Source organism: Symphalangus syndactylus, chromosome 24 (assembly GCF_028878055.3).
Source record: "Symphalangus syndactylus isolate Jambi chromosome 24, NHGRI_mSymSyn1-v2.1_pri, whole genome shotgun sequence".
Lineage (NCBI taxonomy): Eukaryota > Metazoa > Chordata > Mammalia > Primates > Hylobatidae > Symphalangus > Symphalangus syndactylus.
The window spans coordinates 65,480,632-65,499,562 of record NC_072446.2 but is presented as its reverse complement, the minus strand read 5'-3'; the positions used below and the strand labels follow the sequence as shown (position 1 = coordinate 65,499,562).

Here is an 18,931-nt window from a genome sequence, read left to right as displayed (position 1 = left end):
GACAGAACGTGCCTGAGTTTAAACAAGATGTAGTGTATTATTACCCTTGATTGTGTGGATATTGCTTTACAACTCAGAGCTTTCTCCAGGATCCTCTTTCAGAGACTCCAAAGCACTGTAAAGTATCAAGTATTTGCAAATGCCAGGTGGAAAAGTCTCACACCATGTGGACTTTCTAGTAAAACAAAGGGAGAGGCCAGGTGCGGTGGCTCACGCCTGTAATCCTAACACTTGGTGAGGCCAAGGCAGGAAGATTATTTGAGAGCAGGAGTTCAAGACCAGCCTGGGCAACATAGTGATACCCCCATCTCTACAAAAAATTTTTTTTTAATTAGCTGAGTGTGATGGTGTCCACCTGGAGTCCTAGTTGCTTGGGAGGCTGAGGCAGGAGGATCGCTTGAGCCCAGAAGTTTGATGCTGCAGTGAGCTATGATCACGCCACTGCCCACCATCAAAGCCCCCTGTAACTGGAAACATCTTCACCTTAAGTGGGATGACTGAGAGCTGAGTAATGCCTTGAAAATATTTGCATTTGTAACAGCGGAAAGACAGTGATGAAAAGTGGTTCTGTGGGGTGGATCTCCAGGAAGCTGGGAAATGTGGCATAATAAAATGTTATGAGCTGTGAGGCCCCAGGGAATGGTGAATTCTCAGTGTGCAACAAAAGGAAAAATATATAAATAAAAGGAAAGTGAAGTTTTCATGGAATGACAGGGCTGTCTTTACTCCTGTCAGTGAGTGGGGACCAGGATCTTGGAGAGGTGGCACAGTACAGGCAGGATGCAGCTTTAGACCTTCCCAGACATCTGATCTGACACTTCTCCACAGGCCATTAGAGCGTCAGTCTGTTGGTTTCCTACTCTTGTTTTAAATTCCCTCTGTTCCTGCTATTTCCTTGATATTTCCATTTTGTTTGGGTTACATATTTAAACCGTTTTTTTAAAACCTGCATTCTATGTTCTTAGCAGGAAGGTTTCCTTTATCTCAGTCTTTCAGATTTCCCCAATTCAGCTTTTAGAGATAAGCCCTGTTTACTACAAGGTGATATTTTTATAGAATGGTGCACTTTCTATTCCATGCTTAACAGGTTGGTAATGTGGCTTGAGTCTGCAATATGTGCATATATGTATCTATAACGATGTATCTATAAATCTGTATTTTCAACTTGGGCCACTAGTTTAAAAATCTCAAGGTGAAGTTATTGTTCTTATTTTACAGTAGTATGATAATTTAAGCTCAAGGAAGATAAGAGCTTTACAATCACCTATTAGATCATTTTTGTTTAGATTTCCTTTAAATTGTTATCTACTTAGAAAAATTTCTAAAGATTATAGTTATAGTTCACAACATAATAAAAGATACTTTTGCCTTCCTTATAAAATGTTATTTTCAGGGTTAGGAAATTACCTAAAAAAGCAAGCTTTAATCATGATTTATGTTCTGAGACTTTGGAAGAGGGTCTATATTAATATAAATATTTAGAAGAAAAAAATGTATCATCTTTAAAGGCCTTGAATATTTTCATGGTGGTGTTTCTTTTTTACAAATAAATCTTTAAAAGAATACTTTCATTTTTTAAAACATCAGAAATTTCAAATACATACAAAAATAGGATCATATAATGAACCCCCACTTACCTGTTGCCAGCATCCCAGTTTTAAACAGCATATAGCCAATGTTATTTCATTTATATGCTCATCTATTCCCTCCTCCCCCAACTATTTTAAAGTAGATTCTGGATGTCATTTAATTTTATATGTAAATGATTGAATATACAGAGCTCTAAAAGAGAAGTGATTTTTAAAATGTTAAAAGCGCCATTAAAGACAAAAAAGTAATGTCATCAACTAGCTAGTCCATCTTCAGATTTATCTGAATGTCTCTTCAGTTCCTTTGTAGTTGAATTGTTCAATTCAGGGTCAGAACAAGGTTGGTGTACACATTCATTGCACTCGGTTGATTCTCTTTGTCATAGAAGAACACCTCCTTTAACCTATAGGAACCCCCGTCCCCAATTTTTTTTCTATCTGTTTATTTAAGAAAGCGGGTCAAATGTCCTCTGGAATTTCCCACATTTGGATTTGGCTGGCTGCATCTGGATGGTGGCATTAACCTGCCTCTTCCAGCCCCTTGTATTTTCTGTGGATTGGTGGTTTGAGCCACAGACCTGATGAGGCTGGGGTCCCTTGTGTGAGAATACTTTGTGGTAGGTGGGGTGTGTTTTCTGTTGCATCTCATCTGGCAGCACATGATTTCTGGTTGTATCCCTTCTAATTTCATGCTAACAATGTATATACAATGAAAATGGAGCTTTTTATGATTTTAAAATTAATCAGTATTTTAGATTTGTTCATTAGGTATTTATATTACTAGTAAATACTGTTTAAGCAAAACAAAATTTAAAAGACTCCTTTACGTCGGCTTCTGAAACTTTGCTTAATTCAGGCAATTAAGATAAAAATATCAAGGTAATGTTTCGGAGTAAAACCTGGGTGTTAGCATACATAGTTCCTTTTTATATCTGAGTCTATGTGAGACCTAATTTAGCACCTTAATTAAGATGGTGAGTTATTGCATACCCATCATCATAAGGCTTACGTATCAGCCCAATATACATCTTATGTGAACTCTTAAGGACTTGTATAATAGAAGATAAAAATAAAAAGCACATACATGGTGGGGTTTTTTTTCCCTATAAAAATACAAATCAGCAGGTAGTTAAAACAAAAAGAAAGAAAGAAGAGAAAACAAAGAAGGCATGAGACCTGTTCATTTAAATTCCCTGGAGGAGTGTTAATAATTGAGCTAATATGCATTGGCTTCTCATAAATTGCTTCAGTAGTTTAGGCCTTGAGTGGCTTAGAAATTAGCTCTCTCCCCTTGCCTCTTCACTGTTGCTATAGAATCCAGCTAAAGGCCTGTTTGTTTGTGTTTAAAGAACTAGGATAATCTCTTATATTCACTGACAGAACTTACATTTTGTTCTTGTCTTCTAAGAACTCTGCAAAGCACTACCATTACTCTAATAAGACTCTCACTACTAATTTCATGACAACATACCAGTAAATCAACAAAATAAGATTTAGAGCAGTAACTTCCAGACCTGTCTGAGCATCAGAATTCCCTGGAGCTCTTTAAAAAGAATGTAGTTCTCTGGCTCTCACCCCAGGTTCTCTGGGCCTGGGGATCCAGGAATCTGTGTGGTTGGAAAAGACCTCAGCCTTGGAGATTCAAATTCCCCAAGTGATTTAGATATGGGCAGTGGACTCATGATTGGGAATTGGAAAGACCCTAGACTAGTAGATAGATGCTTATTTGAGCTTGATAGTGGATTATTTAATAACTGGAAGAAGAAGTAGAAGAGATGATAAGTTTTAGGAATATTTAGTGTTTTCATCCATGACTTGAGTGAATGTATCAAAAATGCGTAAAAGACCTAGCACCTTGTAAAATGGGGTAGAAATTCCAAATGACTGTGACAAAATTAAGAGGAATGTTTGTTACAGACAAATGCTGAATAGAAAACAGACGCCGGGCGCGGTGGCTCACGCTTGTAATCCCAGCACTTTGGGAGGCCGAGGCGGGCGGATCACGAGGTCAGGAGATCGAGACCACGGTGAAACCCCGTCTCTACTAAAATACAAAAAAATTAGCCGGGCGTGGTGGCGGGCGCCTGTAGTCCCAGCTACTAGGAGAGGCTGAGGCAGGAGAATGGCGTGAACCCGGGAGGCGGAGCTTGCAGTGAGCCGAGATCGCGCCACTGCACTCCAGCCTGGGTGACAGAGCGAGACTCCATCTCAAAAAAAAAAAGAAAACAGATTACATAAAAAGGAAAAGCAGAAAGCAAGCAAGCATGGAACTGGGAAACAAAAACAGAAGTGTGACATGAAAGAAGAAACACCCAATGATCTTTCTTTAGTTTAATGTTTTCCCCTGAAGCTCATGTGTTATTTTCTGCTTCTCATCTTTGCAAAGTTCCCAGAACAGATGTTTGTGTTTTGTGTCCTCTTTCATACTCTCATTTATTCTTCCACCCTGAAGCTACCTCCAAAATGCTACCAATCACCTCTCAATTGCCAGCTAAGTATTTTGTTCTATTTCTGCTGTCACTAATGCTCTCTGGCATTTGATCTTTCAACTCTGTTTTCCAAGACTTCGCTATGGTGGCTGGCCTTCTTCTGATCTAACTACTCCATGTGGGCCCCTCTTTCTCTGCTGACTCTTGAGCAGTGGTCCTGCCCTTGCCCTTTGATCTCTCACTTGACATGCTCTGCCATGGACTTTTCTTCCTCTTCACCAGAGTTGCTTCAGTAGATCTGCAGCCATGACTTTTCCACTGTACTCCACCTTTTCCTTTTCCTTTCCCCTTTCCTTTCCTTTCCTTTTTTGTTTCCTTCCTTCCTTCCTTCCTTCCTTCCTTCCTTCCTTCCTTCCTCTTCCTTCCTTCCCCTTCCTTCCTTCCTTCCTTCCTTCCTTCCTTCCTTCCTTCCTTCCTCTTCCTTCCTTCCTTTTTTTGAGACAGAGTCTCACTCTGTCACCCAGGCTGGATGGAGCACAGTGGCGTGATCTTGGCTCATTGCAACCTCCGTCACCTGGGTTCAAGCAATTCTCCTGCCTCAGCCTGAGTAGCTGGGACTACAGTCGCATGCCACCACACCCAGCTAATTTTTATATTTTTAGTAGAGACAGGGTTTCACCATATTTGTCAGGCTGGTCTCGAACTCCTAACCTCAGGTGATCCACCTGCCTCGGCCTCCCAAAATGCTGGAATTACAGGCATGAGCCACTGTGCCCAGCCACTGCACACCTTATTTCTATTGGCTTTCCAAACAGCTTCACCCAGAAATCTCATTGATCCTCATCTCTAAAGTTTGGTTTATCTTACCAAGTCTACCTACCCTCTCTATTCCTTAGGAAGCTACCACTCATGTAGTCAACAAAGTTAAAAAAAATTGTCATTGTCATCACTCTTCTTTGAACACGTTTCATTGACAACCAAGCCTGTCTCTGATTTTTATCTCTAAAGTTTCCCTAGAATGTATCTCTCTCTTGTTAGTCCTATTGCTACTGATGATCCTTGCCTTCTCCCACTTGACTTTGTTAAAAGAAAAACTTTGACAAAATAAATATAAGTTTATTTGAGCAAATAACAATTCATGAATCAGGCAACACTCAAATCCACAAGAGATTCTGAGAGCTTCGTTCCAGCAGTATGGGCAGTGGGCTTTCATAGGCTGAATGTGGAGGCAAAGTAAAGAAATTACTTGATTGGTTGTAGCTAGACATTTGCCTTATTTGGATATGGTTCAATAGGAAGTCCCTAGTTAATATAACGAATTTGCTAGTTGGTTATCTGCAATTGGCTGAAATTCTATTCAAAATTCAAAATTAATCAGTCACAAGGAATGACTCTAAGTTAAGTTTTGGTTTGCTTATTTATGTAAGGGTTCCTGGTACAGAAACAACCCCAGACTAATGGTTTTTTGCTTATTTTGGCTTAACAGCTTGTTAATGATAGGTATGCAGTAATTTATGATAAAGAGGGAAAAAAAGATGAAGAGAAATATTAGGAATAGAAGTATTAGTAATGAAAAAAAGACATAATTAGATCAGGAATAAAGTATTAGTAATGAAAAAAGACAATTAAATTAGGTGGAAATTAAAATAATAAAAGACTATTAAGAACAACTTCATGCCAGTAAATTTGAAAACTAAGGTGAAATAGAAAAATTCATAGAAAAATATAAATTGTTAATCTGAGCTAAGAATAAATATAAACCCTGAATAGATTATTAAAGAATTTAAACCACTAGTTAAGAAAGCACCAGGTCTCTAGATGTTTTACCAGGATAGCTTGCCCCAAAATTTAAGAATTAGGTGACTCCAGTTTTATGTACTTGAATAAACATTAACATCTCCAATTCATTTTATGAGGTTACTATAACTTGACACTAAAAAGTAGTATCAGAAAAGAAAAGAAAAAAACAGGACAATAAAAGAGAAGAAAATTACAGGTCAATCTCACTCAAATATAAAAGTAGAAGTCCTAAACTAAATATTAGCAAGCTAAATTTGGTAATATAGAAAACAAAATCATGATATCATACAAAGTTGTCTCAGCATTAAAAGTCAATTTGTAATATTTACAACATTAATAAATTAAAAAGGGCAATGCATATAACAATTATACAAGGTACAGGAAAAGCAACCACTATTTATAATAAAAATTCTTAGAAAATTAGAAATATGTCTACAAAAAGTCTACAACTAATGTTCTCAGTGATAAGTGAAACATTAACAGTGTTAGCTTTATAATAAGGAGCACCAGAAGATGCCTACCAGCAGCAATATTCAACACTCTACTGGAGGAGTTCCAGCCCAAAGAATAAAACAGGAAAAAAATATACAGGTGAAAAAATTGGAGATGAAGAAAAGACCCTTTTTTGGTACATGGTATGATTGTATATTCAGAAAAGTCTAAAATAAATATACATACAAATTACTCAAATTAAAACAAAGCTATAGCAAGCAAAACAGAATAGCACTGGCGTAAAAATGGACCCTATACCAACAGAACAAAATAGAGAGCCCAGAAATAAACTCATGTGTATATGGCCAAATATTCTTTGACAAGGGCACCAAAAATGCAAAATAGGGAAAGAATAGTCTCTTCAATAAATGGTTCTGGGTAAACTGGATATCCAAATGCAAAAGAATGGACTTGGATCTTTATCTTATACCATACACAAAAATTAAAATATATTAAAGTCTTAAACGTGAGACCTGAAACCATAAAACTTCTAGTAGAAGACATTGGGAAATGGCTCCTTGACATTGGTCCTGACAATGATTTTTTTGGATATGACCCCAAAAGACAGGTAACAAAAGCAACTATATCAAACTAAAAACTTCTGTGCAGCAAAGGAAACAATCAACAAAATGAAAAGGTAACCTATAGAATGGAATAAATATTTGCAAGCCCATATATCTGATAAGGCATTAATATCCAAAATATATAAGGAACTCATACAACTCAATAGCAAAGAAAAAAAAAGGAAAAGGAAGAAAGAAAACAACTAAATTAAAAACCCCAATTAAAAATGGGAGAAGGACCTAAATAGATATTTTCCCAAATAAAACATATAATTGTAAACAGGTATATGGAAAGGTGCTTAACGTTATTTACCATCAGGAAATGCACATTATGACCACAGTGAGATGTCATCTCACACCTGTTAGAATGGCTGTTATAAAAAGAGATAAGTATTGGTGAAGGTGTGGAGAAAAGAGAACCCTTGTATACTTTTGATGGGAGTGTAAATTGGTACAGCCATTATGGAAAACAGTATGGAGATTCTTCAGAAAAGTAGAAACAGAACTACCATATGATCCAGCAGTCTCACTTCTGGGTATATATACAAAGGAAATGAAATTAGCATCTTTAAAAATGTGCTGTATATATACAATGGAACATTATTCAGCCATAAAAAAGAAGGAAATCCTACTATTTGTGTTAACACTGGTGAACCTGGAGTGCATTATGCTACATGAAGTAAGCCAGACATAGACAAATACTGTGTGATCCCACTTGTATGTAGAATCTAAAAAAGCCTAATTCGTAAAAGTAGAGAGTAGAATGATGGTTGCCAGAGGCAGGGGTGGGGACAGAGTATGGCTAGGGGAAGGGGTCAATGAGGGAAGGAAGGGGAGATTTGGTCAAAGGACACAAACTATCAGTTATAAGGTGAATAAGTTCTGGGGAATCTAATGTACACTGTGGTGGCTATAGTTAATAATCATTGTATACTTGAAATTTGGTAAGAGAGATCTTTAAATGTTCTCACTGCAAGAAAAAGAGAGATAACTATATGAGGTGATAGTTGTGTTAATTAGCCTGATTGTGGTAATCATTTCACAATAGATATATATATATATATCAAATCATCATGTTCTGCACCTTAAATGTATATAACTTTTATTTATCAATTATACCCCAATAAAGGTGGGGAAAAAAGATTTAATAGGCATTTCAGCTGACAACATATAGAAGTCAGTTACAACAGCAGGCAGTTTAAAAATGTAGTTTTTAGGAGATAACATTTACATGACAACACTAAAAAAGCTTTACTGGAAGGTATTAAATAAGTTATTAAAAATAATTAGGAGATTTACCATGTCAAATGTATGGGAAGTCTCATTATCATAAAGATGTTTATTTTCTCCAAATTAATCTATAAATTCAAGGTCTTTCTAATCCAACCCCGAAAGGGCTTTTCATGCAACTGGACAAGCTAATAAAAGGATAAAAGGCCAAGAATAACTTCAAGTACTCCTGATGAAGAAGAAAAATAATGTTGGGAGTCAGGAGAGGAAATTGCCCTACTAGATTAAGATTTATTATAAATAAAGCTCAGGTAATTAACATAGTGTTAACTGACTGATGATAAGCCAGTGGAATAAAGTGAGTCAGAAAGAGAGGTCTGTGTATGACAGAACTGGCAACCAGGGATCAGTGGGGATCTTCTGTTGAATACTCAATTTATTATTCATTTGGGAAAGAATAAAAATGGATTTCTAAATGGTATCATACACAAAGTCAATGTTCATAGTACTGAGGTTTTTAAAAATCATGTTATAAAACAACATCATATGATTTCATTTTTGTAGAAAGAAATAAGAGTATATGTGATTATATATATTTTGAGAAAAGACCTAGAAGATATCAAAAATCGAAGTGACAGAGGGTCTCTGGGTGGTCGGATTGTTGATTCATTTCTCTTTACACCTTTTTTTGTCTAGATTTAAAAAAATACATTGAGTCTATGTTACTTTTAATTAGGAAAAAAATTTTTTTACTTTGAATTTTTTTAACTATTCTTGTCTATTCTTTTAGATTAAATTTAGCATTATTTTTCGCAGCTTCCAAACTGCCTCCTCCCCTTACACACATAAAAAATAACAGTTTCATTGTGATATTTGACTGGAATTGTCTGGTGCATAATAGGCACTCGGTACATATTTGTTAAACAAATTTGGGAACAATTCACATCTTTCTGATGGTTAGCCCTTCCAGTTGAGAACATGGCATATTAATCTTTTTAAGACCTTTTCCTAATTAATTATGAAAGCTTTGTAATTTTTTTAATGCAGATCCCACACATTTATACAATTAATGATTTCTAAAATTATATCATCTTTTCATTTTCCCCCATATTGAGTCAAACCCTTGAGTACCGTTTTATTTTATTTTATCTTTTTTTTTTTTTTTAATTTTATTTTTAGAGACAGAGTCTCGCTTTGTCGCCCAGGCTGGAGTGCAGTGGCGCGATCTCGGCTCACTGCAACCTCTGCCTCCCAGGTTCTAGCAATTCTCCTGCCTCAGCCTCTTGAGTAGCTGGGATTACAGGCACACGCTGCCACACCCGGCTAATTTTTTGTATTTTAGTAGAGATGGGGTTTCACTGTGTTGCTCAGGCTGGTCTCAAACTCTTGAGCTCAGGCAATCCACTTGTCTCAGCCTCTCAAAGTGCTAGAATTACAGGCATGAGCCACCGCGCCCGGCTGAGTATCTTTAATGTCAGACCTAAGAGTCAGAAAGATGACTTTAACGTAGAAAAACATGCCCTGTTTAGTAAGGTTAAGGACCTGGGTTTATTTAGCTTAGAATAAATGACTAAATTGAAACTGAATACCTATCTTCAAGCATTTGGTAGTGGCCAGCTTTCCTTTAGCTCTGCCGAAGACACACAAAAAAGAAATTCAACTGAAGTGTGAGGAATTTAGATTAGAGATTGCAAACTGACAATATAAAGCTACATTGGCTCTCAGAGACATATTATTTGGACCACACAATATATTTTAAAAGTTTGAATTGTTTGCAAAGTTAAAATTTGAAGAGATTTCACATAAAAACTTGGATTTCCAGCTTTTCTGGTACCCCTATGCCCCAGTTTCCGATGGTTTTGAAAATCACTGCTGTCCCCTTTAAACAAGCCCTGAGCTCTCTCCAGTTTTCCAGTCAGAACCCAGCCCTTTTCCTGTTACCTGTCTTACCCCTTAGGCATTAAGTTTGCAACCTCAGTTCACATAAAGGACAGATAAAGTGGCACATAGGTAGGTATAGCATCTTCTCACTCAGCATTTTGGTGTTGTTTTTAAAAGATGGTTTTAATGTGGTCCTGGCTGACAAACAGGAAATGAACTAGGAGACTTCCCAAGGTTGTTTCTTGTCCTTTCAGTCCATGATCCTGTTAGAATAGTCCAGTGGTTCGTGAACTCTTTTTCTCATTGCACATGATCTAGAATCTCAGAGTTGAAATGGATTCCCTGCAAGACAGGGAGGCCACAGAGGATATGCTTCATCTGGTGTTCCTCTGTAGGCACAGGAAATTTGAAATCTATTGCAGAGGGGCCTGCTTGAACAGCTAATAGTTCAAACAACCAGCTACCTCATTTAGAAGGCTTATTAAAAATCTGTTTCTTTTATGTATAGTTATTTAAAGATGAGTGAAGCGTTTTAAAAAGAACTTTGAGTTTTATAAGTACATAGTATTATATTATTCTTATCATTATGCATGGCCTGGCAGAGTTATGATTGTGGGAACCATAGTTTTGAATATCATTTCATCTATGCTTGCGTTTTATCCAAACACCGTTTTCATATTTGATGTTAAGGGCTTTTTTTTAATAAACAAAAAAGTGGGAAAGCAATATGGGGAAGAAATGTGAAGTGATAATTTCTCAATTTGTTTTATTCTAATTTTTGTCTGCTCTGAAAAGCCTTATTCCATGTTAACAATCTCTGATGGATCCCATAGAAAATGAAATTCGTAGCACATGTGTCCTCTGGCATTACCTACAGTCAAAAGGGTGACAGGTAGAAAATGTGTGTTTTTTTCTAAATAAATTTGGCTCCAAAGAATTATTTTATAAATAATGATTTTATTCACAGTTTTTTTTTTTTTTCATGAAACATTTCATGCTCCATTTGTTTTGGCATCAAATAGTCATAGCTTTATTGTGACTCAGAGTCTAGTACTGTCCTTATTTAGGGACATGAAATGTTATCTCAAGGGAACCTTTTTGGAATCTCTAAATGTCTTGGATAATAAGTGAAATTTTTAGCCTGGGATCAAATATTCCACTTACCCACCCAAATTGTTTCCCAGTTGTGGTCTTAGACTAGGATCCTGTATGTATATTCCTAAACTTGGGACAGGACTCTTGGTTTTCAGTTCCCACAGAACAACCCCTTTCTCCAACCCCATCCATCACCAGCAATAGAGGAGGTCACACTTGGACCCATAACATGTTTCCAAAGGCCCCATCAAGGCTTTTTCACAGGCCCCATCTCATACTTAGTCTCCCTTCATGTTTGAAGTGACAGCATCAAACTCATGATTTCCCTACCCTTTCTACCCTAGGCCTTTTGATAAAGACAAGGTTCAACTTTCTGAGTGACACAGTTTGGGATGTAATGAGTTACAACTTCATTTTTCCTTAATGAAATAGCTTGAAAGCACACATATTCTTCATCTTTTTTTTTTTTTTTTTTGAGATGGAGTCTCACTCTGTTGCCTAGGCTGGAGTGCAGTGCCATGATCTCATCTCACTGCAAGCTCCGCCTCCTAGGTTCAAACGATTCTCCTGCCTCAGCCTCCCAAGTAGCTGGGACTACAGGCACGTGCCACCACGCCTGGCTAATTTTTTGATTTTAGTAGAGATAGGGTTTCACCATGTGAGCCAGGATGATCTCGATCTCCTGACCTTGTGATCTGCCCACCTTGGCCTCCCAAAGTGCTGGGATTACAGGCGTGAGCCACTGTGCCTAGCCTCTTCATCTTTTAAATATGTTATATGTTCCTAGTCTAGTCTAATACCCAAGATACTGTCAGTACTCAGTTGGTATCAGCCTCTTTCTTCCTATCCTCTTATTAAATCACAACCAAGCTTGAGAACTGACTCATGACTTCAGACTGGAAACAGTCACATGTCTGAACTGGCGTGCAATGCAGAGCTGCTTCCGGGTTAGCACATAGTAATCTGATTGTGACAAAGTGCCCTTTCTTAAAGCAAATATCAGACCACTATCCAACCTACATAAGTAAGCTTATCTTCACCAAAATTTTAACTATCTACAAATCCATAATTTGATTTCTTTGAAATTATCATTAGGACCAAATTTTCAAGTCATCTGTATGCCAGTCTTTGAATTGTCATTATAGCTTTAGTTTGAACCTGTAATTTCCTATAGCCGTTAAAGGAGAAGTCAAAATTAATAAATGGCTGGTATTTTAAAAGAGCATACAGGTTGAAATTTTGTGTTTAGGCAACTGAGGTTAAAAAAAAATAGCTTAGCTGGGTGCAGTGGCTCACACCTGTAATCTCAGCTTTTTGGGAGGTCCAAGCAGCAGGATCGCTTGAGCCCAGGAGTTCAATACTAACCTTGGCAACATAGGGGGACCATGTCTCTAAAAATAATTTTAAAACTTAGATGAGTGTGGTAGCATGCACCTGTGGTCCCAGCTACTCAGGAGGTTGAAGTGAGAGAATCACCTGAGCCCAGGAGGTTGAGGCTGCAGTGAATTGTGATTGTGCCACTGCACTCCAGCCTGGGCAACAGAGCAAGACCCTGTCAAAAAAAAAAAAATTCAAATGTAGAATGGGGTTGTTCTATAACACAACTAGCCTGATCTCTTTAAAAGTTCAGAGTTCTTTTTTTAAAAGGTAAAGGGAGATTATTTTAGATTAAAAGAGATATAAGCAAATATATCTCTTAAAATCCATGATCTTTGGTTGGATCCGATTCAAGGGAAAATCAGATCAGTGATACACATTTTGGGACAATGGAGAAATTTGAATATAGGCTGGTTATTTGATCGGTAATGTCATACTCAGTTGTAATAATAGTGTCGTGGTGATGAAGGAGAATTTCCTTATAGTTTGAGAGCTATCCTCACATGTTTAGGAGTAAGGTTTCATGATGTCTACCTCGAAGCAGTTTAGAAAATATGTGTATGAAATACGGCAAAATATTAACTGTTACTGAATCTAGATGGTGGGTTTTGGGACGTTCATGACATTATTTTTCTACTTTTCTGAATGTTTGAAATGTTTCAGATTGTGTGAATGATGATAATAATGAAAGAGTCATCTCAGGGAAAGAAGTACTGAGGGGCATCATAGGTCTTCCTGAGCCCGCCTTGTAGTTTGGGAGAAGGCTTTGCTGGAAGAGAGCCACACAGGTGGTGGGTGGGGTCCACAATGAAGTGGAATTCACCTGCCCGGAGGTCCTGATGGCTCACCAAGCCACACAGAGGCATTTTCCCAGGCTCGTCCATGAATGGTCTCATAATAGCTGTGGGAGAGGGCTTCCCACTGTTATGCAGCAGACCACAGACTCCCGTTGGCAGCTGTGGGGAAGCTCAAGTCGCCTTGGCTATGAATCCCCTGGAAAACAAGTGAGGCTGGATAGTTTTACAGTAAAATCTCTCATTGAATATTTGCTCTCAGTGTCTTGGGACTGTGAACTGTAACAACCCAAATAAATGACCACTCCCTTAAAACCATTTCTCATTGGAGCATGGTACTACTTGAAACTAATCTACTGCCTTGCTATGCCAAGATGGAATTTGTTCAACTCATATTTGAGTTTTTTTGTCGTAATTTTTGCCTTTCTGTTTATGAAGACTGCAAATTTCTAGTAGAGCCATTTTGGAGCAGCTTATTTTAGACAGAATATGAAGTAAAATAGTAGCAGGACTCTGGTTTGTCCTTTCTTTCTCTCATATGCATTACTGACCACCTCTCCATTTTTTTTTTAGAGACTTAATAGTTTTTGATGAACAACTTAGGTAAGCCAGAAGAAAGTTAGTGTGATAACAAGTAATCATTTGAGGCTTCATTGCCGCTTTAGAGGTTGTTTGTAGAAGGATAAGGAGAAGTGCAACAGCTTTTTACGACATACAGAGAGCAAATGGTGGCACAAGAACTGGAGACTTTTTGGGCTGCTTGGAGGCCAGGGGAGAGGATTGGATCTTGCTGATACTAGATGATTGTGTTACATTAAGCAATTCAGAAATATCAATTGTTTCTGGAAATGCACATACCCGCAGACACCTGGTGGTAAGATGTTTCTATTGCAAAGCTTTTTCTTCCTCTAATCCAAGTCCCTTCTTGTGTCTAAAGACAGTCTTCTCAGATTTAGGAGCACCACAATCGCCAGCAAGAAAACAGGCATACTGAAATGTGATTTACAAGTGCCTCATAATATTAATACCATCATCCAGTAGTTTTCAAATGAAAAGATGATCACTTTATGATTTCCATTTGCTCTGCTGACTCGGGTTTTCTGCATTTAAAGCACCAGCATAGCGAGCTGGGAGCTGGTGCCCCAAGTAGGAAAAGCAAAAGGCCTCTTGGATCCTTTGCCAAATTGCTGTTTAGCTTTAGAGAGTAGTGGAGCTTTGCTTTAGCCCTGGGTAAGTACAAAATTTCAGTGGCCTCCTGAACTCTGTGAAGTCGATTTCATTAAGAGCAAAGATAAGAATGTAGTCTTTATCATTGCCTGTTATCTATGAATAAATGAAATACATCTTTCTAAGCGTTTCAGTGCAATATGTTTCAAGCAGCAGTAATTTTCTCTGTTTATAGATCAAATTTAGTTTGCCATAAGAACTGACATAGTACCTTTTGTGTTTAATCTCTCCTTAAGTTTCTCTTTAAACAAAGTTTCATATGACCAGTGGAATTTGGATTAAGCAGGTGCAAATCTTTTTTAATTGTTTAACTTGCTATTTCTCTTGTAGGTGCCATTTGGGCAGGTTTTCCATTGAAACCACTAATAACAAGATGCTATTTAGAAATGATTCCTTTTAACTTAATTCTGTCCTAGGGTGGGAGATGTAGGGGTCAAAGTTTCAATAAACTCATTTCTCCTACTAATTTCAGTAACAAATCACTTGAAATCTGCCTTATACTGCTTTCTTTTTCTAAAGGGGAAGGTGTCATATTGAAACTTGATTGTCCAGCAGTCCAAATAGGATTTAGTTATCATTCAAGTAGTATCTTCAGATACCAGGCTTCCTGGACTCAAAACTGTAGCTTTCATGGTCAACTTCAGATTTTGCCCCTTCCTGATAATAACATGTTTTTTTTTAAGATGGGGTCTTGCTTTGTCGCCCAGCCTGGAGTACAGTGGTGATCATAGCTCACTGCAGCCTTGAAGTCCTGAGCTCAAGCAATCCTCTTGCCTCAGCCACCTGAGCAGCTGGGACTACAGGCATGTACCACCATGCCCAGCTAATGTTTTTTTGTATTTTTTTTAAGGAGATGGGGTCTCAGTATGTTTCCCAACCTGGTCTCGAGCTCCTGGCCTCAAGCAATCCTCCCACTTTGGCCCCTCAAAGTACTGAGATTACAGGCATGAGCACCACACTGGGCCTGATAATAACATTTTATTGCTAAAGATTTTGCATAGGAAGAAGATTTTTGAAATTTTGAACATGCCTCCTGAATCTTAATCACTTAGAGCTATAGATCAGCAAAGGTAGAATAACTTAGATATTATACTTTTTTTTTCTCAGTTCTTTGGAAGACTTGCATTATAAATTAATACTTGAAGGCCAGGCGCGGTGGCTCACGCTTGTAATCCCAGCATTTTGGGAGGCCGAGGCGGGTGGATCACAAGGTCAGGAGATCGAGACCACGGTGAAACCCCGTCTCTACTAAAAATACAAAAAATTAGCCGGGCGTGGTGGCGGGCGCCTGTAGTCCCAGCTACTCGGAGAGGCTGAGGCAGGAGAATGGCGTGAACCCGGGAGGCGGAGCTTGCAGTGAGCCGAGATTGCGCCACTGCACTCCAGCCTGGGCGACAGAGCGAGACTCCGTCTCAAAAAAAAAAAAAAAAAAAAAAAAAAATTAATACTTGAAAAGTACTTTTAAATTTTGCTATATGTGTTTGTGAGTCGCAAATTGTTAAGGATTCCACTTCTTCCCTCAGCAGTTGGACAAATAAACAGATGTAGAAATGGCTTCCATTCTCTCAGTGACCTAAGAAATAACATATTTGTTTTAAAGCACTCAGAGTAATGTCAGTGGCATGTATATTTTGTTTGACATTTTAAGCAGAAGAAAGCCACATGACTGAAATGCAATCTATTTTCAAGTGTGTTAGGAAAAAATATGTTTTATCTCAGCAAATCCGGAGATTATCCTTTCGTAGATGTCACTGTTCTTGCACAATCTACATGACTAAAGCAATTGTTCTGTCAGAGCCATCACTTGTTTAGACAGCATCAAGTCGGCGGTCACTCATGTCCTGGGTCTTTCTACAGGAGTGTCGGAAGGATACTGAATGTGAAAGTGGAAACTTCTTTAATTGTATTCTTTGTATAAGTTATTTCAGACCAACCATAGTCATGGACTTCGGAGAATCTGATGGTCCTAGAGATTACTTCCTGCAATTCTTGGCTGCTCCAGTTTGACAGAGGGGGACCCTCACCCCGCTCTGGTAGAGTTTTTGCTTCTGATTCTTCTACCAAATAACTTGACTGCTGATTGTGATAACCAGGAACAGTTTTGCTATGATTTCAGGAAAATCATCAACAAAGTAGTTTATATCCACAGGGAAGCCAGAAGAGAAGAGAAAGGGAGAGAGGAAGGAATTAAGCTGGCACTTTCTGTGAATCATCTGGAAATCTCTTGCCACCCTATAAAATGAATGATAGTGTCTCCGTTTTCACAGATGGCATTTACTTTTCTGGATCAGGCTTCTTTCATGTAACATTATGTTTGTGAGATGTATTTCTGTTATTACCTGTAACTGTAGCTCATTCATTTTTAGAGGCACTATAGTATTTCAGTGTGTGACTATATCCCCATTAAAAAATTTGCTGTTGATGGATATTTGCATTGGTTCCAGGTTGAGACTATTGTGAAGAGTGCTATTGTGAACACTGTATGTTCATGCCTAAGTTCAGCTTTAGATACTCAAGCATTTTTTTCAAAGTGGCTGTACCAATTTGTACTCCTGCCAGCAGCGTGTGAGAATTCCAGTTGTCCTACATTCTTGTCAACACTTTATGCTCTGTCTCTTTCACTTAGGCCACTCTGGGGAGTTGGAGAAGTTATTTTTTTACTCATGTCATATTTCTTGTCATCTCATTCTATATAAAGATTTTGACATACTTGAATTAATTTATTTACAGGCAAAATACATCCATGTTCAAATAGGTATGAACTGCTTCCTTTTATGAGCTAATAAGCAGTGAGTATGAGAAGGTGGCTAAGATCTATTCACAAGCTCCGACTGAATTATCCCATCTGAAAGTACGTTAGACCTCATTTATTTTGTTTTACAGTTGAAGTAACTGAGGCACTTCAGGGACTAGGGACTATGCCAGGCGTCATAGTCAGGCCTCCTGGAAGAGGCAAGATAGTAATGTTCACCCTTGCCTCTCAAGAGAAGCCCTCTATTAATGCCTTTATTCTTTCATTTACTAATTATTATTATTTTAGATAGAGTCTCGCTCTGTCACTCAGGCTGGAGTGCAGTGATCTTAGCTCACTACAACCTCCACTTCCCAGGTTCAAACGATTCTTCTGCCTCAGCCTTCTGAGTAGCTGGGATTACAGGTGCCCGCCACCTCACCCGGCTAGTTTTTGTATTTTTAATAGAGACAGGGTTTCACCATGTTGGCCAGGCTGGTCTTGAACTCCTGACCTCAAGTGATCCACCTGCCTTGGCCTCCCGTAGTGTTGGGATTACAGGCATGAGTCACTACACCCGGCTTCATTTGCTAAATAACTATTGAATGTGTCTTATATGGCAGGCACTGGGCTGAACCCCAGAGATTTAGTGGCAAACAAACTTTTAACTTAGTGATGTTCCCTTTCACTTTACAGGTTATGGCTTTCAAATCACAGCCTATTTCCTCAAGAGAGGGATACGCCTTCGCTGCATCAGGAGCACACAGAATGATGGTAAGAAGCCAATTTCTTGGTTTGTCAGACATTTCACACAATCTGCTTGCCCTAGATAGAGAAGGGATGAAAATTAAGGAATGGAGGGTCCCACTTGCTTCATTGCCTTCATGTCTTGAGTGTGTCTGAAAGTTTGTGATTTCTTTCCTCCCACCTTGTACTGTGTTTACTGCCTCTCTGAGAACAGGGAGCTGGGCCTCATCATGCTTTCCTTTCCTGATGCATCTCAGCACTTTCTTTGAGTTTTCAGAGTGACTCAACACAGTTGAACTATGAATCACTTCAGTATTGTCTGTGCACACCAAGGCCCTGGCATATGGAGCAGGGGTGTACACAAGAAAGCTCTTTCCCAGCCCAGAGCTCTCAGAGCTTTCCCTAGGTGTGTGATGAGGCCACTTTCCCCCATCACTTCCCCAAGTCTAGATGTCCACTAAAGATATGATTTCAAACTTGTCCAGCCAGCAACAGTAAAGTCAGAAGCTAATGATCATTCTCCAGGTTGATCTTAGCACTGGAAAGAAAATTTAGGTCACCTTCTATGGACAATTTCAGTATATATATAAGATATGATCTAGGAACTTTATAGGCCGGGCGCGGTGGCTCATGCCTGTAATCCCAGCACTTTGGGAGGCCGAGGCGGGTGGATCATGAGGTCAGGAGATCGAGACCATCTTGGCTAACAAGGTGAAACCCCGTCTCTACTAAAAATACAAAAATTAGCGGGGCGTGGTGGCAGGCCCCTGTAGTCCCAGCTACTCAGGAGGCTGAGGCAAGAGAATGGCATGAACCCAGGAGGTGGAGCTTGCAGTGAGCCGAGATTGCGCCACTGCACTCCAGCCTGGGCGACAGAGCGAGACTCCGTCTCAAAAAAAAAAAAAAAAAAAGATATAGGAACTTTAAAAAATTAATGTATAGAGGCTTGCTGTGGAATCTTCATGATTATCTGCAT

The 18,931-nt window shown here is 38.6% G+C and overlaps 1 protein-coding gene across 11 annotated transcripts in view; it reads left to right on the top strand.

Moving 5' to 3' along the window:
* SLX4IP (SLX4 interacting protein) overlaps window positions 1–18,931 on the top strand; it is a 201,082-nt gene that overhangs the window by 146,253 nt on the left and 35,898 nt on the right. For all 11 annotated transcript variants that reach the window (XR_010119474.1, XR_010119475.1, XR_010119477.1 and 8 more), the window contains one exon: window positions 17,905–17,982. Coding sequence is in view for 1 of the 11 variants with exons in the window: in XM_055266614.2 (XP_055122589.1) it covers window positions 17,905–17,982 (78 nt within the window). In the remaining 10 variants the exon portion in view is untranslated. The remainder of the gene's footprint in view (window positions 1–17,904; window positions 17,983–18,931) is intronic.